Source organism: Zonotrichia albicollis, chromosome 7 (genome assembly GCF_047830755.1).
Source record: "Zonotrichia albicollis isolate bZonAlb1 chromosome 7, bZonAlb1.hap1, whole genome shotgun sequence".
NCBI classification, from domain to species: Eukaryota; Metazoa; Chordata; class Aves; order Passeriformes; family Passerellidae; genus Zonotrichia; species Zonotrichia albicollis.
This window is the reverse complement of record NC_133825.1, coordinates 35357902-35379542: the sequence shown is the minus strand read 5'-3', so window position 1 is coordinate 35379542 and position 21641 is coordinate 35357902. Positions and strand designations below refer to the sequence as shown.

The 21641-nt window shown below is 38.1% G+C and overlaps 1 protein-coding gene across 11 annotated transcripts in view; it reads right to left on the bottom strand.

Annotated features, from left to right (window-relative positions):
- The window catches only part of CPEB3 (cytoplasmic polyadenylation element binding protein 3), a 79056-nt gene that overhangs the window by 5998 nt on the left and 51417 nt on the right, over window positions 1-21641 (bottom strand). For all 11 annotated transcript variants that reach the window (XM_014275595.3, XM_014275599.3, XM_026799705.2 and 8 more), the window contains 5 exons: window positions 20862-21029; window positions 19014-19103; window positions 6854-6972; window positions 5468-5582; window positions 2595-2776 (listed from right to left, as the gene is read on the bottom strand). In XM_014275595.3, coding sequence (XP_014131070.1) covers window positions 2595-2776; window positions 5468-5582; window positions 6854-6972; window positions 19014-19103; window positions 20862-21029 — 674 coding nt within the window. The remainder of the gene's footprint in view (window positions 1-2594; window positions 2777-5467; window positions 5583-6853; window positions 6973-19013; window positions 19104-20861; window positions 21030-21641) is intronic.

Sequence of the window (21641 nt, the reverse complement as noted above, 5' to 3'; positions counted from 1 at the left end):
ATAGAGTAACAAGACGGGCAGGCCATGAGAATAGGATTTAGGAAGAAAACTTATAACAAACAAAAGTATATTTCTAAACTTCAGAGGTCTAGTGAGTTTCAGAGGCTTTTTTCCCTCAGAATATTTTTTTGGTCTCTATTTTTTCATGATTTGCAAAATGCAGGACCAGACTAATAAGAGATTCAAATTAAACAAAATTAAATGCACTTGTATGAAACACTCTCAATTTTGTGGGCAAAATCACTATCTAAAGATTTTTCGCTCTTGAGGTGCAATAAAATTTCATTGTAGTTCCAACTAGGGCCTTGCCATCAATTACAAACAGTCTGGAGAGCTGCTGACTTTGGTCCTACACTCATTTGTAAACAACTTAGGGCTGGAATGCCTTTTGTTCTTAAAGCATTTGTGCCAAACACAGCAGGACTGATGCATGATTAATGATGCAATAATGCTATTACAGACCTTGAATATGTTCCTATGAATTGTGCCTACACATTTAAATTGAGTGTTCATTCATTGCAGGGAAATCATGAGTTCATGCATGTCTAATTCTTATGGCTCTCTGATGCTATTTATAAAGTGGTTTAAGTACAGTCAACTGCACTAGAAAAGACAGAAAAAATTGAAGTATACATTTATTATGAATAATTTTGCTGTAACTGTGCAACTGCTAGTTCAGCACAATTTGTATATTGTGAGGAAAACCTGAGTCTAGTAACAATATTTAAATACACAGAGATTTAAAGAAACATAGAATGAGATGCTAAGCTGAAAGACAAGAAACATTCTCCAAGAAAGCTTTATGCTGAATTTACTTCAGCTTATCCTGATCACACTTCAATAAATGTTACTCCTTTGAAGTAAAGCTTCTGTAGTGAGTTGTATTTCTTGCCTAAGGAACAGCTTGGGCTGCCAATCTATTTTTTTTAATTACACCCTGCTACTAGTATTGCATGGAACAGTCTGAGTAACTGCCATTTTGCATATCAAATGCCGTATCACTAAAATTAGAAGCATCATGTAAAATAAAACAGCGCTGTCTCAAATGAAATTGGAAGAAAGCAGGTCCAATGTCCAGCACAGCTCTAGATCCCCACCTACTCAAATTTCCCAAGCATGAATTGTGAAGGTCTCAAAGAGAGTCTCTTTCTGTCTCCCTCTCTCATCTTTTCTTGCATTGGTTACTAGTGAAATAATTTTTAAAAGTTGGCTGTGTAGTTCAGAGATTGAATCCATTAGACTAAAATATAAGGACTCATTAAGACACTTCATACTTCTTCAAACTCATGCATAAATCTATTTTTAAAATAGAAAAAAGATAACTAAATAAACTTCAATTATCAGTCCACCAAATGAAAACAAGAATAGACTGATGAAAAAAATTACTAGCAAGTGACCTTTTGTGGCTTTAGCCTAAAGCTTAGAAAGTACCCTCTAGTAAGCATGGCTAATATATAAATCTCAAAGGGTTCAATGTGTGATTAAGACTCCAAAAGTAATCTTCTCAATCTCTCTGTAAGATTTTTCAGAATCTAACGGACAAGAAATGTTTAGGAATAGCCTTGTCTGAGTTAATGTAATATGGTGTAAAGCACCATACACAAATTGCTTGAGGACATATAACTCCATGACCTCCTTGAAACTGACAAAAAGTACAATTCTGATTTGTAAAGACAAAGTCAAAATAGTTTGAACTTTGCAGCTGTGCAGGTTTATAAGCATACTGCACATGATAGACACACCTAGTACTTGTTAAACTGACTTCTGAAGAAACCATTTACACTGGATTAAGGAAAAACAAGCCATTCCTATCAGAAAAATACACAGCAGCAGTCCATGTCATGTGTCCTTTTGAATAATTCTAAATGCAGAGCCCTCAAAACATGGGTGTTGTTTGTATGTATAATCAAGAGGTGAAGACAGAAGGTCTAAAGGAAAAAAAAATTTTTGGAAATTAAGTAATGCTATCTTTTAATGTGTTCAAGTCAAATTTCAGTGAATACTGTAACTTCACTCCATATTTGAAAAGCCCTTTAGGGATTTCATATGGACTGAAAAAAAGAATCTCATTTCTCACCCTTCTGCCTATCAAGCATCTCTTGGCATTTGGTTTTAGTTAAATAATTCTGAAGACTTTTGAGGTCAGCATTACCTATTTTAATTACAATAAACCTGTGCTTTAAGGACCTCAACTCTAGGCCTACACTACTGGCAGAAAATGGCCTAATAATAGCAAAAGTGTCAGAAGCTACACAAGTAGTCACTAAATGAAAAGTCACTGATGTACAATGAGCAAACATCTAAAGGAGGAGGAAGAAGCTGGGAAATGCTATGGAATTTGACTTACGGAATTCAAAAGAGAACAAGGACAAATAAGCTTACACTCAGCTATTTTCTGAGTTTAGCACTAAACAGCTATTTAAGATGATTAAAGTATTTTTTCACTCTGCTTCAGATGCTTAAATAAGCTTTTAAAAAATTGACAAATATAATTTAAAGAACAGAACTTAATGTTCAACACAATTCCAATAAAGATTTTTTAAATACCTGTACAGTCTGGCAACCACCACTGTGCTCCATGCAGTTTTACTTACCCGTTTATCAATGTCATTGTGTTGGAGCTGGACAAAGCGAGCACTGATAGCAGCAATGTAGCTCTGCTGATTGGAGAAAGCCACTCTGCCAGCACCTTTGGGGTACTTCAGCTCTGGGTCTGTATCAATGCCAGCATAGCAGACACCTCCATATAAACGGTCCATAATCATTGCCAATTCAACTGCAAGAAGTCAATTGTTAAATATCATAGATTTAACATAAATCATGGTGTTGCATTTGGATTGTTGCATTTTAAAAAGCACCATTTGCCTTATCAGATGTGTCTTCCAAAGTTTAAAATTCCAGAGTGAAACACAGATTCAATCAACTTTACATGAATTATAGTAAAATATAAAGGCAAAAATCAGAATCTGTAAAAAGTTGATGTGGCTGAAATGTGAAAAAAATGCTGAGTTATGCTGTTAAAATAGGTATCAGATGAACAAGAATTTACAATATTGCATAGTAAAGCTCTAGTCTTGGTAGGCTTTTTAATGCTAGTTTACATGTAAGATCACTTAGGGATATTCCTGTTTTTAGAATCTGATATTTTGCCCTAAGTACTAAGGTTCAAAAGATATCAAAGATGTGTTTCACATTTGAAACAAAAATCTGTGAAACCCACAAAGTTCCTCCAGCTAAAGCAAGCCTACATTATAGATGCAATTTAAAATAGTATTTTGGTAGAACATTATCTTGGTTGTGGATCCTTTGAAATTATTTATTGCTTTTATGATATTAACAATAATTCTAAAGAAGTTATAAATATCATTCATAAAATCAGACAGGTTGAATGCATGGCTGGGACACATACAGAAGGAAAGTTAAGGGAAAGAACTGAAGGAAGTAGAAAAGAGGCTGAAGAAAGCAGGGAAGAGCCATGTAAATTGTCCAAGTTGTATGGCTACTGAGCCAAACTCTCTGTAAAACCTCCCAGGCCAACAAATTTGTCAGGTGGCCAATGCAAGAACTGAGACCTGCACAGGCCCTGCCAAGTCAGCCATTTTCTAGTGCTAATGTGTGGAAACACTTTCTGTAGCAAGATGCCATTTAACTACCCAAAATAAAACTTAAACTCACAAATACTAAACATTTAAATTCCCATAATTCTCCCAAAATTCTCATTAGCAAACTGACTGATGTGTATGTGTTTGTATAGATCTGTGTGCAGGGAAGACTGTATGCTAACCTGTCCATGTGCAACAAGCAAACCAATGTCTGACTCATTCTACCCAACCAGGTAATACTTCTGCTCCAAGGAGTAAGGAAAAACTACCAGCATAATGTAGTGATCAATAGATTGTTCTGCTTTCTAGTGATTTGGAATCATCCCTTGGGTAGTGATCTCAAAGTGTCAGTAATGAATAAACATCATGAACAGAATTACAATAGTAGCTCCACTAAGTTACTCTTGCCAATAGAGAAAGAATATATAGGATTCTAGGGTAAGGAAAGCAGACAGTGTTCAAATATCTTAGGGAAAACTTCCGTATCTGACCTTTAAAGCTGCAAACAAGAAGAAATGGAAACTATGTATCTGCTTTGGAGAAGTTACCTATTTAAAGGCATCAGTTTTCAAATGTAATGCATTTCAAATGGATCTGTGACAGGCCAAATGGCATACAGTTTTATAAAGGCACTCATTAGGAATGAGCTAAGGTTTAATTGTTACTATTTACATAATTACCACCTAACAGTTGGGCCTTTTTTAAGATGGTGAAGAAAGTGAAAGCTGCCAAGAAATGTGGAATGAGAGAAATCTTACTGTCAGCAACGTCTGGGGGATGCTGGTACAGCTTCCCAAAAGATTTAGGATTAGGCAAAATATAAAGTGAGGAGCTGAAGTTCCAGTGGGCTGGAAAGTGGCTGCTGGAGGAAACTGAGCCCTACAAGGAAAGTCTTTCTTCCAGACAGTGACTGAGAGGCCTTGTCCATTACAGTTTCCCAGGATTAGGATTAGGATTTGGGTTGAGAGGACGAGAAAGACAAACCATGCAGCTGCCTTGGAGTGAGGCTGGAAAGGGAGTACAAACAGAAGTGAGGGCTGCCAAAAGATCTGGCTAGGAGAAATGTTTTAAATTGCTTCATGGCTTTGTCGCTGGCTCACCAAAAATATCAGAATTTAGAAGAAAGAAATTAGGGTTGAGCTGCAATTAGGAGCAGTGCTCAAATGGGGCCTTCATAACAAAATGAGGACTGCCAGGAATCCTGGGCTGGGATAAATCTTTCCTCTGGCCAAAAGCTAAGGACTCTTGTTTATGGCTCTGCAAATAAAAGTGAAGAAAAAGAGCTAAGGGCGAAGAAAAAAAAATTGAGTGAGGAAAGTTACATTAGGAGTAAGTCTGGAAAATGCTCTTCCATGTGAGGCCACCAAGAGACCTGGGCTGGGAGAAATTTTTTTGGGGACAATAGCTGAGAGGTCATGACCATGGAAAAATTAAGGTAAGAGTTGAATAAAAGGGAAACAGAAATCATAGGGCTGAGGTTGGAATTGGTTTGGAAAGGGTCTGGGAGAAGGGTCTGGTCTTTGTCTTCTAGTCAAAGGAAAAGGAAACCTGTCTGCACCTCAGCAAACAAATCAGAGTTCAGATCAACACAGTCTACATTACAAAAAAATCAGCCAAGTTCCAGGATATTATGCCAAGCTGGGGAAAGCTCTTTCTACTGGCAATCCTAATTAGTAACCTATTTAAAAGATAAAGAAGTTCACTGTTTGTATTTTCTAAACAAGAAGATACTCCTTGTCTTAGAAAGCAAGTTGTGATCTTTGGAAAACACAGAGTCCATTTTCTGATCTTTTACAGATGCTATTTATCTTTCCTCATCTTTTCTACTTAATCTGCTTCATGTCCTACATTTTCCTTCTACTCACCAGCTCGGAGAGGCCGTGGAACTCCTCCAACAAAGATTGTTTTTCTTGGATCCAAAGGCTGAGACCCATCCATCACAAAGTCACTGTCACTTAGGTTCCAAGGTCGAATTTGCACCTGTATTAAGGATCATTTTTAACAGAGGAACTTGGCCACTTAATTAAAATTAAGAAAAGCATACCAAATATTCCTATAATTAAAAACAAAATTTGAACTTTTCAAAAGCAGTAAGTTGGTTTTATAAGAACCAAGACAATTAGAGAACACACCTTATCTAAGTATCTGAAAGAAGGGGGCCAACTCACTCATGACCTCTAGAGGCCAGGCTTGAGTTAAATGTCCTACACTCATTAATTCCCTGCCCCCAATCGCCATCATAGGAAGAAACCTGAAAGGGCTTTCAGAACATTTTACCATGTATGTGCAATTACAGTTGCAGTTTGGGATTCCAGCTTTCCTGAAATCACATACAGTGATCCACAAATTTAAAAGCATTGATAGGAGCCGATAAAATTAATTTCTGTGCTTAGATACAAAAGGAATTTGTATAATATGTGAATTCCTATTTCTACTGAGCAGCAAGCAATACAGCTGATAAGAAATCTTTAGATTAAACAGAAAAAACTGCTCAGAAGTTATTTAGATAAAGCTGTTCATCAATCCATTTTTTGATCCATGGAATCACACAAGACTGCTCACTGTGCTGCAATCCTGGGTTGTTCATTCATGTCTGCAAGAGTTTTAATAGTACTTTTAAAAGGTAGCACATTTTTTTATCTTATCTTATTTGCCTGCAGTTTTCACCTCATTTCTATATCTCCATGGGCACAAAAAAAGACCAGCATTAAGGAATGTTAGAGATGTGAATAATAAAAACAGGCCGCTATATGTCTTCTACTCTGCTATAGCTGTCTGCAGTAGTTGAAATTACCCCATAGTTTCTATAAGGTAAATGAAGCCTAAATTATAAATTGATTAGCTATTGAATGCATAAAAAATAATAATAAAAAAACCCTAACAAGATTCAGGGGATATTTGGCGCTATCTGGATCATAATTTGGCAGGGTTAAGTTTCTTCATTTCATCACATAAGGCTTTCTTTTCCCTTAAATCAAACAGATGAAACTTTACCATTCCATTGTTTTACAGCTGTAAAAGGATGCACACTCCTGAAGCATACAAGGAGGACCAAATATAAAAGTTAATTGAACATGGCATTTATCAGAAAAAAGCAAATGTTAAAGCCATGTTATGCTGATACAGGAAGTCAATTCAATGCAACAGCAAGGTCAGAAACAGGAAATGACAAATAATTAACTTATTAACTGAGAAGAGTAACAGCAAATGGGCTAGCAACCAGCAGAAGTGTCATGGCATAAGCTACTTACTGGTTTATCCTTGATTGTGGGACTTGACACACATAGGTAAAGTTTTCCATCTTCTTCCAGACAGGCATCTATCAGAGCTTGTACAGAGCTTTCTTCCTGGAACAGCAGAAAGGCGTAACCTTGAAAAAGATAAGGGCACAAGAAAGAAAAGTAACAGATTAATTTATAGAACCTTTTTAAACAAACAAGCCAGAGAAGTGGGTAAAATATACAAATTACAAATACTGTTGAGGTTATCCACAGATATTTGGATTCTTGGCAGAGGAGAAGCAATCCAGCTCCTCCTCTGCTGTTGGTGCAAGACATCACCACAATGCTGCCAATAAATATTGGAATTCTCTGGGGAAAAGGCAACAATGTATTTTGGTGTAAGAAAAGTCACTACAACTTTTCAAAGGGTACAGCAGGGGAAGGATAAGGAGAAAATTAATTTCCCTAATTTAAGAAGCCAACCTAGGAGATCCTTGACCCTGAGCTCCAAGATTCATTACTTTATGGAAAGCAGTGTAAGAACTAAGCTCCTTTGTACATGTCCTATTCTGACATCTAAACAGTGACACAATTTCCATATGAAAGGGTAATTTAGTCCAGTTGGTCTAATTTCAGTTAACCTTGCTGAGAATAAACTGAAAAATTTGGCATGTACACTGTGTCCCACAAACTTGAAACAAGGTTGCCACTTGAAATGCAAGATACACTTGGAACTAAATGAAGTTGTTACAGTTTGGCAAAAGCATTTTTACCAGCCAGTCAGGAAAAAAAAAAAATCTCTATTCCAATTAATACCAACGTTGGCATATCTTCTCCAATGATATGTGAAGATATATGTGAACCTTTCTGTGTTACTGAAAGCAGTTTGTAATAAGGATTCAGTGACCTCTTTCTTCAAAACAACGTGCTAGATGGAAAGTGTATTAAGGTACCTGTTCTGCCTTTCTAATAAAAGAAGATCTTGATATTCATACTTGATGTTAAAAACTGGCATTTTGGTACAAATTCCAGGCAGTCACACGGCAGTTTTAGCTTATAGTGCATTATATTTGTATTCTGCCATTCTTTCCTCATGTTATTAACTGAAAATAAGGACTCGTTCACCATTATTATAGCAGAACGTGCATTGTATGTATTAGGCATGTGAGAGAAAATAAACTTACTGGCCCTGCGGACACCATTCAACTTAGCAAGCCACAGCTGGCAGAGTTTGTGAGAAAAGACCTAAAGCAAAAATTTCTCAAGAGTTAAAGATTATCCAGATTCATGCCTGCCATGGCTTACCAGAAAACGCCTGATTGCATTTCACAGCATTCATGAGAAGAGCACGTTTACAAAAAGAAAAGGTTTTCTTTTAGTCTTCTAAATCTAGTAACACCTTCCTTTTACAGCTCCATGGTTGGGCACAGTTTGGTGGAGTAAAAGGAAATCACTGTTTTATAACCCATGGGAGAAGGTAGGAAGAAAGTTTGTTATATTAGAATTTTTATACTCTGCTCCATTCAAGTGATTCATTACAAACACTGTAATGAATTATCTGGACAGTCTCTAGTTACTCAGTGGTACAGGAATATTTCAGAAAGGTACTAATGGAGTAAAAGTACAGGTCTCTTACTTAATGAAGTCCAGAGCAGACTGAATTTAATCAAGAGTTTTTCTTCAGAATTTCAATTGATTGTAAATTAGTTCAATTTTATCATAATACCTGAAGGGTACCATTTTATGCTCAACTTGTGAATACTCAATGCAATTAATAATTTAAGTTCTTGCATTTGAGAACAACAGTAGATAAATTGTTGTTCAAATACATCAACCATGAGCTGAATCTTCTGGTACAATGCCAGCATTTGGCATGCAAATGTTATATAGCCAACAGGGAAGGATTAACCTATTTCTGGTTCTTAGAATCTGGGCTCTTTTCAAACAAAGTGAAATACTGTAATGAAGAGTGAAGAGTTATATATAAGGTCAAAGAGTATTTTAATCTCCTTGTCACATGTCTGCATATCATCTACTGTTTTCATATGTAACGGATCTGAAATCCATACTTCCCAAAATTCAGCCCACGTGCAAAATCAGATACAGGAATCATAATCTAGGGGTCACAGGTTTCCAGCTTTATGACACTGAGGCTGGGTGGCAGAATTAGGAGAATGAAGAGAAGAACTTCCTCTTTACAGTGTGCACAGCAAGTCAGGAACGTCTTTGGGCAGTCACATGCACTGACTTCATCTCCAAAGGGAAGGACCATTTATGCTTGAAACAAGCTGAACTACCTTGGAAGCACAACTTTCTGCCATTTAGACAGTGTCTTTTCTGATGTTTTTATAAGCTTCAAGATTACAAAAAATCTAGCATCGACCTCAGATTTCTTACAGAAGTATTTCAATATGTAAATCTACCTCATATTATGTAAAAAAAGGATGGCAAAGAAAATTAATGTTCTAGTCTCATTTCTTTAGGGTTATTTTTAGATGGTTGAGATGGCTGCCTCAAAGAAGTAAATTTAAATAGTCTTAACATTTTCATGAAATATATATTTCACTTTCTTTTTTTCTTTTTTTTTTACTAGATTTTAAAAAATAGTTTTGAACTGAATTATGGTGGTATTTACTAGAACTTTTAGAATAAAGTTGTTTTAAAATCCCACAGGAAAGGAACATTTAGAAACAGTGTGAACCAAATTTCTAAATCAGTTAATGTGATGACAAGGGTCATTGCTCAAAGTCACCTTAGTAATCTTATTAGAAGATGCTTTGAACATGAATAAAACACATTTGAAAATCCAAAGACTAAACTACTATTAAAAATTAAACTCATTTTTGAAAAATAAAAATCCGAGGTGTTAAAAAAACTGCAGACTTTCCTTTAAACATTGCAGTGACATGACTGCATTTTCAAAAAAACTTCAAAGGCTTTAAATACTTAAGAAACCTCAAAATAGAAAAGGCTGTAATCTCACTTAGCTACTGCAGAAGAGTGAAATTATGTATTAGTCAGGGCTGCAAAGATTAATTTCTTTTAGTCAGTCTAATTTTATATGGCAGTGTTTGACCCTGTCAGCTGATTCTTTTCTCTAAAAAACAAAGGTGTATAAGAAATAGGAACAGTCCAGAATCTTACAGAGACTCTTCTATTTCTGCACATTTACATTTTCATGAACACCAGACAAAGCCTGGCTGCTGTGATATGTAAGAAATTCCTCCTATGCCACATTACAGACAGGTATGGGGAAGGGTTTGTTTGATTTTAATTAAAGGACTGTACTCCATATCCTCAGTTACACTGGAAAATAATTGGAGCCTGAATCTTAATAGCAATAAAATGAAGTGTACATATCAAATGGAAGCCAGGAGACATAACAAGAGAAGTCAGCAATGGAGTGGGTCATAGAAAAGAGCTGAATGAAAACTGAGGTTCTGTGTCAGTAGCTTCTGTAAAATAAATTGCACGTCTTCATAACGCCACTTTTAGCACTAAACAGCCCACATCACAAGATCACCAAAAGAATTGAAACACTTAACCCTTACTAATAATGATCTTACCATATCACAAATATTTACTTCCATTTTGCCATAAATATTACAGTGTTTTTCTCCAATTTAAGTGGAAGGAGAAACCCAATCCCCACAGGACCTCTGCTTTCTGGACATGCATTATTTGTGGGACATGGGAGAGGTGCCCCAGTGTTTCCTCAGAAGAAAGGACAGCATTTCTATAGTGCTGTAGGAAATACCTACAGCTAAAGATTTATAAAGTCTTTCCAGTTCCAAAAAAGCAGAAAGATTTTCTAGGCATCATTACTTTACTTTCACCAGTTATGGATAAAAAAAGCCCCAAAAGAACAGTATACATATGCCATCTCAGTTTGTCCTGTAGTAAAAATACTCCCACCCACCTGTATTAAAAAAGAAAAGACTGAAATAAATTACTTGGATTTTTTTGGTGTTTTTTTAACCAAAAGAATATTCCACAGGCATACTAAAGTCTGTCTTTATCTGGCATTTTACTTCTGAACTAGTGTAAAACATTACACTATAAATTTGCAACAGCAAATTTATAGTGTTGTCTCCTCTTTCAAAGGTCACAGCCATTTTCAACATCAGACTTCAGACTGCAACATGATCTATAGGAGCTATAAATCAGAATTAAAGGATATAAAGGAAAGGCTCTAATATACAATTTGGTTACTGTAGTTGTAAGAGTAGTCACATGGATTTCATATGAGAAAGACTAAATATTTGATGAGGTGGAAGCTATCTTTGTGAAGTTTACTGAGTCAGCAGCACGAAAAATAGCATTCAAATTAGTAAATATAAAAAACCCAAATAAATTCAGAATTGAATTTTTTAAATTTTGATTTTCAAGGGCAATATGCAATGGTGACCACTCAGCTCATGGTCATGATCTGGAGGGGGTCAGGTCTGCTGCTGCTGCTTTTACTCTGAACAGATGGCTCAAGAGACATCTGCTTCCAAGTCTGAACAAAACCTGTTACTCTTCTTTGCAAGAAAACCATCTTCCAGTGCTACTCCAACCAACATTAATGTGGAAAAATTCTACAGAAATAGAAATGCTCTGCTTGATTTCAGCTTCTATTTCAAGCACAGTATCAGCATTGGGTAAAAAAATTCAGAGGAAGAAAGCACTGGTCCAAAAATCCAGGCTAGCTCGATTTCAGTTATTTTAAATTAAATTTGATATTGGGTTTTACAATAAAAATAGATTTTGCTTTGAATTATATGTTTTTCTTAACAAAGAAAGCAAGCAGCACTTGCTGCTTATCCCAAAATATTTGAGACTGTTGTCAAGAGCTTCAAAGTAAAGTACTTCAATCAAAAGAAAAGACACTCCATGTCATTTGCACAGATGAAGTTAGTAACATATTTTCTGATTTTTGTATGTGTCTAACTCTCCTGTGAGCTGTAGAACATTTCTAAAGGCAGAATGCAGAGCTTCAGCACTGAGCTATGACTTCCCTTCTCTGTATCAAGTAATCAATTTGTCATTTGCTGCTGTGGTGCTGCTAATAACCATTTGAATGTTCACTCACATGTGGATTGTTTTTAGGTTCCAGTTTGTTCAAATTTATTGTCTTTGTTGACTGAAAGAAAAATATGCAGCTTGAAAAACCCTCCTTAATAACAGAAGGGGTTTTTTTTTCAAAACTGGATTATGTTGAACAACAAATTCCTCTCAAAACCAAAGAAAATTCAAAACTGTTTCTGGTGAATAAGAGTATGCATCTCCCTGGGAGATGAGATTAGTATATAAAAAACAAAAATAAAAATACCAGGCTTACCAAATCCTCTAAAAAATGATGTGTTTACCTTTATTAATGAAACAGCCCAGCCTCCACTGCACGCAGCTGACTGCTGGTTACACTCTGGTACAATCAGCAGTCAGATGCACTGCAGGTCCCAAAGGCAGGCAGGGTTTGCAGGGGATGGAGCAGCCACAAGCTGCCAAGCACAGCACTGAGCCAGCTGAGGGGAACAGCAGCTCTGAGCCCGGAGAGAGGCAGGTGCAGTGCCCTGGGCACCCACAGCCCCTGAAATACTCACACTGCCGGTCCTAACCTCCCGTCTGAGAGGACACAAGTATAATTAGGGGTATTAGCTTTGATAAATTTATGATGTGTGTATTCCAATGATCTTACACCAATTTTAGATTACTGCATCATTATTTTAAGGATAGAATCATTGAAGTGATCCTAGGAACCAGATACATAATTTTATACATGTAATGCCTGTAGGACTTAATTAAAGACTTCAAGTTTTTAATGCATTAAATAATTACAACTGACTGGGGGTGGGAGTAGGGAACAACTTACTTTTTAGATGACCATCATCTAAACAATGAATATGCTGCAGTGGTAGTACAGTCTGTCCCTGCACCACCACCTGCAACAATCCTTTCAACATATTTCAATGATTTGAAAGGATGATTTAGTGCTTCCTAAATTATTAGCAAAACAAGATAGCAAAAGTTACTACAAAGCAGAAAATAATACTAAGTCCTCAGCTTAAACACTATTCAAAGGACAGCTTTTATCCTGAAGCCCATAATACTTACAGATCAATTCATGTATCTCCATTTATAAAACAAAATAAAGTGTGACATTTAATAAAAATAGTATTGGGGAGGGGTGACATGTACAACCCACAGTAAAATCTACTTGGGTTTTAGGAAAGGTTAATGGGAATAAGACAAATAGTTAACTCCTTCCATTTGACAAAAGTGGTCTGGCTACCTCTACAGATAAACATGGAAAGCTTTTAATGTACTTAGATATGTTCAAATTATTGAAAAAGGGTTAAATGCTTGCTAAAAATTGTGGCTTCTTCTATAGCAACCCAGCAATTCTGAAAGAAAGTAGGATCTGTTGAAAGCTGGGGGAGAATAATCCTGCAATGCTACTTCAGAATCAGATTTGTTCTGCCTAGGTTTGGATGACTCAAAAATACTTTTGTATTTTGCTTCACCAGATGCTTGTTTTCCCCTGGAAAAAGAAGTTGCAAATGGCATCATTTTAGAGAACAGAAATTCTCTTAGATGAAGCAAGTTCCTTGAATGCTCTTAGATACCTGGCACAGCAGTCTCAAAGACAGACATTAAAAAATCATCATTATCAGTACACCACCTCAAACATTTAGGACAAGACAGGAAACAGTGCTAAGAGCTTAAAAAAGGGAGACTCAAACAAAAGTCACCAAAAACCTTAAAGAAAATTCTCTGTAAAGCATGCTAAAGTCACTCAGCTACACAAGAGCACAGGAGTGCCTACTGCATTTTGCCACCACATATTTTGTGACTTGCATTGATTTGGGATGATGCTGCCCTGCTGTGGGAAGACACAGGGACTACAAATGACAGACATGGCCTCAGATGTCAGGGGGTACAACGACTGACACTGCACACAGTCCCTGTGTTGGAACATAAAAAACATCTAAAAACCCTTCCAGAATCACTCTCTGTCATACAATGTAATTCTGGATAGGGAATGCCAGTTTCCATTCTAACAAATACTGTCATCTCTGACTTCAGTTTTTTACACACAAAAATTAGCTTGGCATTTCATGCTGGACTGTGCTGGTATCATATTTGATCAGTTAAGCCAAAGCAGGCAGTTTTCTAGAACAGAGTGCTGTATTTGCACAGACCAGATACCTTCTTGTGAATATAACCAATGAAATTGGAATTATGATTCCATACTTTACCTTTGGAACTGTTCACTCTTGTTCCTCTGGAAGAAACTACAACTGCCACTGCAGTGGCATTGGAATTAACCATGGAAATGGTCTTCATCCATGAAATCAAGATCAGTCAAAAGACTACAACAACAGTGTTCCCATCTAAACAGTACTTGGGAGAGAATCAGAGAGGCTCACACTGTCTGTCCACCAATTGTTTTTAAATTAAAGCATGAGAATCATTTCATGTTTCTTTTTGCAACTTTGCTTACAGTGGTTTCTTTTCATGAGATCTCCCTCACCCTAGTGTCTCATATGGAGCAGTAGGGACAAATGTGCTTAATTTTATCAGATAAAGCATAACAAACTGAAGAACAGGGAAAATACAAAAGGATCAGACTGCTGCATCACACATCTGAATCAACTGTAAAGCCAAAGCATTCCTCCCATTCCAAACCCATCCTATCTTCAAGCTCTGCCATGCTTCATTTTCGAACTCTAATTCTCATCTCTATCCAAATATCAATCTTTCTAAATGAAAAAATAAAAAGGATTTTTTTTGCATATTTTTTGGCATTTTAAAACACATGGTGCAGTTCTAAGTGATTACTAGAAAAATCATAGTTATCACAAGGAAAAACCAGTAAAGAGTTTTTAAAAAGTTGTTTTAAAGCTAGCAATCTGTTAAAGAAAAAACAACTGAAAAAAATGTTTTTGAAACAGTTGGCACCATCTGTTTAATAAAAAAAAAAAGGAAAGAAAAAAATTACTGTAGTTAGCATAAGCATTGCTTAACTCAGCACACCAGCAAATAAGTGAAAACCCCATCAATTTATATTTAAATAAAACATGAATTATCTGGATTTTGCCAGAGATAAATAGACTGTGACGTGGTAATGTGCAGCTACTTTTGACAGCATCCTTTAATTCATATTTCTTTATTTCTCAATGTCTCACAGGTACTCAAAAGATACTTAACCAAAAACCACATTTAATTCCCAAATTCTGGGGTGAAAGCCAAGTAAACACATTATGAACTGGGCATCTGCTTACCCAAGACCAACACATGGCATTTATAATTTTGCCAGTTCAGTCAGTAACATATCCAAACAGATGCCAAAGGAAGTAATCCAAAGGCTTCTCAGGCAATGGGAATGAATTAGCCTTATTCAGAGGCAAAGCATTAAAAACCACCTCATGCATGACACAAACATACAAACACGGTGCTAAGCTTACAATGCACAGCAGGGGTAAAAAGAAATGTTAAGGCAACAATGCAGATGCTCAGAACTAGAAATAGGAGCCTCTTCCACACATTGTCAGCTGTTGGCAGCTTCTCTTGCCCAAGTGCACAATATTCACTTTCAGTGACAAGAGCATCCCTGTTCTCTCAGCAACCTAAATATGGAACTCACTGGCAAGCAAGGTAAGGTAAGTTGTGCTTGATCTACAGAATGATTTTGGGTTTGCTGTTACAATGCCCAAAACTCAAACACTGACAAAGGCAGACTGCTTTCACAAACACTGATCAGTGTATTCTGTGACATCAGGCAAGATTCAGTAAGGGCAACAAACCCCTAGAGTATCTGGGGAAACAGGAAAACCTGGAATATACAGATAGCAATGATGTGCTTGAGGAATATGGTGCGGATACATCTGTGTTGCTGTGCCATCCCCCAAGATCCACAATGGCACTGTTAAGCTCACACTGGGATAAGCCTGGTGTTACTCACCGTGCTGGAGACCCCAGCTCAGCATCATTTCACACACAAACATTTCTGTCCATCAGGCCCAGCACTAAATCTGAGCTAATGTGCCCAGGCAGACCTGTGGTGACACCATCCTGCTGAGGATGCCAAATCCAGGCAAACCTTTGTTCAAGCTCAGTGCTGCAGGAATGTTTCTGGACTCCAACTGGTCCCAATGACAGCTTACAATGCCACTGCAGCTAAGCTAATCAAGCCCACCAACAAATAAATTAGCTAATAAGGCTTGCTGGAACTGGCTACACATCTATAGCCTGACTCACTAAACTAACCAGATAAAGCCCTCGGGGGGGGTGGTGGGTGCTGGTGGAGGTCACTAGACTGTAAGCAACATTTTAATCTTTCAGATTTCATGCTTGATCAGATTAGCCATGGCTAATGGTTTCTGCAGCCTTCTCTTCCTAGCCCTAAGAATATCAACAGAGTGCTCCTATTACAGGCTGACTGCAGGGAATTCATGTATTGCATCAGCATAGCAAACATTCCAGAATTCAATAAATTATACCAACAAGTAGATACTGAAAATCTGTATTGATGCATTCAGGACTGCAGGGGATGTTGCATCACCTGGATGCAACTGAGGACAGAAAACCCTGATGTGAAGCAGCAGCAGCATCAAACTTCACTGCCTGTGCTGACCCATGGCATCACCTACTGATGTTGTCTGCCCCAAAGCTCTCAGTGAACACTTACCAAAGCAAGCAGACAAAAATCCTGAACCTTGCTGGAAGACCAGACACTGCCCAATGACCTGGCCCTCCAGCAGTGGAAAAGGCCATCCATCAAAAGGACACTCAAGTCCATCTGGAGGTGATGACATATGTTCAGAAAGAGCAGGGCTCAATTTTACTGCCTCTGGGGCACATTCAGGGAGCTGGGAGAAGCCTTGAAGGTCAGGCTTTATCAATGTGTGAATAGCCTCTGCATCATGCCCACTTCACTCCAACAATTCATTTCTCTTGTTTTCCTTCAAGATTGCTAGCACAGAAACCCCAGCTCTCTCCTCCATAATTTCATTTGTCCTTTGTTTTTTGGACATGCTTTCCATTTGAAAGACTCATATTCAAAACTAGAGAAAATTTACAGACTAGCAATGCAACATGGAAGACAAGGCATCTAGAAAAATGAGGGGAGAAAACATTTGAATTCATGACTACTTGACAGTGGAATAAGTCTCACTGAATTTTGCACCAAGCATAATTGCAAATATCTCTGTTTGTATTTTTAAGGGAATGTCCAATAATGCACCAAAACAGCTTAAAATAAAAAAGTAAAACAAAACCAAAAAAATCCAAAACCAAAGCCCATCAACTTAAATTTTAGGTCTGAAGGAACTTCTGATCAAAATGAGCATTGGAGACATTTTATTATGGTACTTCTGAAAATGATTCCATAATAACTTTGAAAAGCAAGTACGCTTTATTGAAAAAAAATACCAAAAAGCTGTGAAAAAAAATTAGACATTCAAACTTTACCCTCTGACTCCTGGAAATAATATTCTGTCTTCTGTGTAGGTGCTGCCTGTGTGGGATCATAGTAAATCAAGTGCATTTGACCTAGGGAGCTCCCCATGACTGTGAGTGAATGTCAGAGCCAGGCATGCAGGATGTCTGATGCTGCAGCCCTGACTGATAACTAAGAAGTCAGATATAAATAAATCTGGAACAGTTGGGATTGACTGTTGTTTAGCACTTTCAGACAGACGTTCAGGGCAACTGGCAGGGGCTTTGAAAGCTGTTTCCCATATTAGAATTGTGACAAAAATAGAAGTGAGGCTGCATTCCCTTGTCTTCTGCTAAAATAGATCTTACTCAAAAACATTTTACAAGATTGTCAAGGCATAACTAGTCCACAGTCAGATAGAGAACAAAATCAAAATTGGAAGTCCCATGTTAATTCAACAAATAGTTACTTATTGAATTAATAAGAGGAAAAAAATAAAAAAGGGAAACAAGGAGATAATACTAAGAGATAATAAGGACAAGGAGAAGCTGGCTTTCTACTTTAAAAAAACCAAACTTCTAAGTGAAGGCACAATTAGAATTCACTAGCCAGAAAGACCCCAGAGATCATTAAAAATAACATAAAAAGGGAAAAGCATATATTTTAGCAACTGTCCTTAGAAATATTGCAGAGGGGTTGGTTTTTTTTTTTTTTTTTTTTTTGTTGTTTTTAGGGCTGTGTGATTTGTTTTCAAATTCAAGAACAGATGCTGCATAACTGCTGACAGCAAGGCTGAGTGGTGAGAATGAACAGGAAAGAGGAAGCATGTCTGGGCTTCTCTTCTGATTTCAAGTGTCCCAAATACTGTTCACAGGGCAAGTATTTGTCACAGTGTTATTTTGCCTCCAGCAATTAAGCTTCCAAATAAATTAAATTGGCTTTTATTTGTGTGTTTTTACAGTCAAACTATATCTAAATATTTCAGGATTAGCTAGTTCACTGACTGAACAGCCCATTGTTCTGCCAAAATAATCAGTGGCCTTAATGAGCAATTAAGAGCTTCCAGGGTCAATGAGAAATGAAAATCTTTGCATGTAGACCACAAATTTCGTGTACAACTTCCTGCTACTGTTTCAGATCAGGAATGAACTCAGGAAAGAGAGCAGAACGTATTGCACAAAATCCGAGAGAGCAGGGTACAGCAGGCGCAGTTTGATTTAGCCAAGTGACCCTCCCAGAGAGATTTCCCACCAGCACCCAAAGCAGGAGTGCACAAGGCTGTGCTGCCTGATCAGAGGCTGCCCCACCCCGGGTGCCCTCTGAGCTCCAGCACCCAGGGAGCCCTGATGTGGAGCAGGACCAGAGCTCCTGGCTCACAGCTCCCACTGGAGTCACCTCCCTGCACAACACTGCACACCCACCCCAGGGACCCAATCCAAGGCACTTCCTCTCTTACTCTCCTGGATTTGGCAACGTGCAAACCACAACAAAATCAGCTATGAAATTTCTGCAGCTTGCATTCTACCTACTGCTGGTACAAATGAAGGCATAATTCAAAGGTTCAAGGTGGGCTGAAGAAGTACACACAGAAGAGCACGTTTCAATTACCAAATTGTGAATTTTTTTCCCGTCAGGACAATGGCTGAAAATATGCTTGATGAAAGATAGAAAATTCACTATAAAGAATCAAAACTTTGCTTTACCACATGGCAGATGTAATTTCCTTTTACCAGAACAGCCCTCTTAAGTGCATTTTAAACCAATTACCTTTAGGTGGAAAATATGACTTGCTTTCAGCTTTGTGAGGCCAGTCCACCACAAGAGGTCCAAACCTACGAAAGCTGGCAGTGATCTCATCTACAAAAAAACGAATGAGGCACCTTAGAGAGAACATAAAAACTGACAATGGCAAGGTAAAAAGGTCTTACTTAAAATCAAAACAAGAACAGTGAAAACTGCCATGATGTCCATAGCAAATGCCTAACTATTATTTCATCTCTGTGCTGTACATAGCTGCTTAAAAAAGTGATTTTACATTCCACTAGTGGAAGTCTGCAGCAGGATTAAATGCAAACCTGATCTATCAGAAGTGAATATGCTTCAGCTGCGGTCTATTTCTAATTATAGCCACAAAGCAGGGTCAGATGCAGCCACATGGGACTGATGGAGGAGCTCCATGTCAGCACGGCTGCTCCTTGCAGCCTGCCCTAGAAAGAGGCTGCAGCAGGTCATGCCACTGTGGGCATTTCACCTTCCTCAGGCCCTTTAGGAAATCTGCCTTGAATTACCAAGTTTTTTCTTCACTTTTTAAGCATCACCTTGGAACCACCATGTAACACACATTAAGAGCTATCCTATAGGACAATTTCGTTTTATATGCAAATCCTTCAGAAAAAAGTATTTAAGCTTCTTTTTGAAAAGAGTCTTATTTTCTCAATACAATTTTAAACATACTTTAAAGAAAGAATTAGTTTAATGTGATCTTATGTGGATCAGAACAAGCCATCAGGAGAAAAGGCAGTGGGGTTTTACAGTTTCTGGATTGCTGTTTGAGATGTGTCCAGTTTCACTGACCCCATGAATTGCATGCCAGAATTTCAAGCATCTGGAGACAGAACACACAGGTTGTGTACCTGAAGAGCTGAAGAGTAAAGGGTTACTGAAGGAGACCTCTCAGGAAAGTGGGTGACAGCTCCCAGGTCACCCTGCTACTCCCTCACAGGACAGACTGGGCACGTGTTTTGACTCTGAGTGTCCCAGCAATGTGTACATCAGCCGTCCCTGTTGGGTGCTGCATCTTACAGCTGCAAATTCAGATTACCCACCAGACCCCATACAACAGCCCTGCAACTGATGTTGGTGTGACATGGGAACTGCACTTGAGGTGCTTGTAAACAGACTGGCAACTCATGCTATTTCTTCATTAAAACTGTTCATGGTTTAGGCTTCAGATTAGTAGATAAGAGATCTCCCTCATTTCATTACAGGGCATCCTCAAATTCCCTGTGTATGCCCATTGAAGCTAGACAGTGGTGGATACCAGCTATATTCCAGCCATGAAAAATACACCAAAAACTGTGATGATTTTAGTTTGGGAGTAAGAGTTTGTGGGGACACATGCAAGTAGAGCAGATAATGATTGAGAAAAACTGACCATCCTTGCTGGGTAGGTCATTACTTTGAAACCATATTATTACCCTATGTTTATCATCTGAACCCAAGATACGTGCTGGGTATAAGAGCTGATCATTTAAAGCCCACAGTATTTTGGAAAGGACTGCATTAACAAAGTCTTTAGAGTCAACCACATCCAAGAATAGGAAAAGACTACAGAGGAGAGACAGTACCCACTAAGTTCCCTTTTTCAGCTTTCCCACTTGGCAGTCGTGGGAAGACATGCAGATCAGAAGACCTGCCAGGCAGTACAAGAACGCCAGGTAAACACTCGGGTGTTGCAGGGGTGGCAGGGAGTGCTTGTTCTAAGCACCGCCACAAGCACTACAAGAGACACACCTGGAAAATTCATTTGCCTCTATGAAAATATCATCACCTATTTAATAGTAATTATAAGAAAGGCAACTCCCACATGTCAGCAGTGCAAGTGATTCACAGTACCTTCATCAATGTCAGGAGGGAGCCCTCCAACAAACACCTTCCTAGAGTAGCGTTCCACTCGTTCCCCGTTTTGGCAGCGTGTCGGAGAGCTGAGGCCCGAGGACAATGACTGATCCCCATGGCTGTCATCTAGGAAGCCATCCTCAAAAGGAAACAGTGAAGACCGACCTGGAACAGATTTTGTAGGATCTACAGTTAATGCTATTTCCTGGAGAAGGAAATATTTCAGTAAAAAACTTTCCCTTTTGCTGTTTTGCTTTAACAGAACTTGCACTAAAGGACTAGGTGGTCCAGTTTTCCAATTCATGTTCGTTAGTATTGTTTCCATTTTTCCAAGAGTGTGTTACCCTTACAAGACAATAAACCTAATTTAGCTTTAAAACAAACCCTCGTGAATGGATAGAAATGAAAAACAAGTTATCCGATGAAATTATATGTCACAGCTATAGAAATAACCTTTGCAAGATTTACATTTCAAACCAGTTAGAGATTTACACCTTCCATAACAGATCGTGAAGGAATGATCTCAAGATCCCTCAAGCCACTGCACTGCAGAGCAGGACAGTCCTCTGAGTGCTGTACAGGATCCTGACAGCAAGGGCTGCAGCACTTCCACCTCCAGGGAACACAGGCCCACGCCCAGGGGGGCAAACAGCAAAATAAACATGGAAAAGCTTTGGATTGTGGATACTAAACAGGAAGTGAAGAGAGTCAGTGAACAAGAAAAAAAATCTTGTTAAATAAACCACAAAGAACTTGCACTTGAAGGAAAACAGTGTT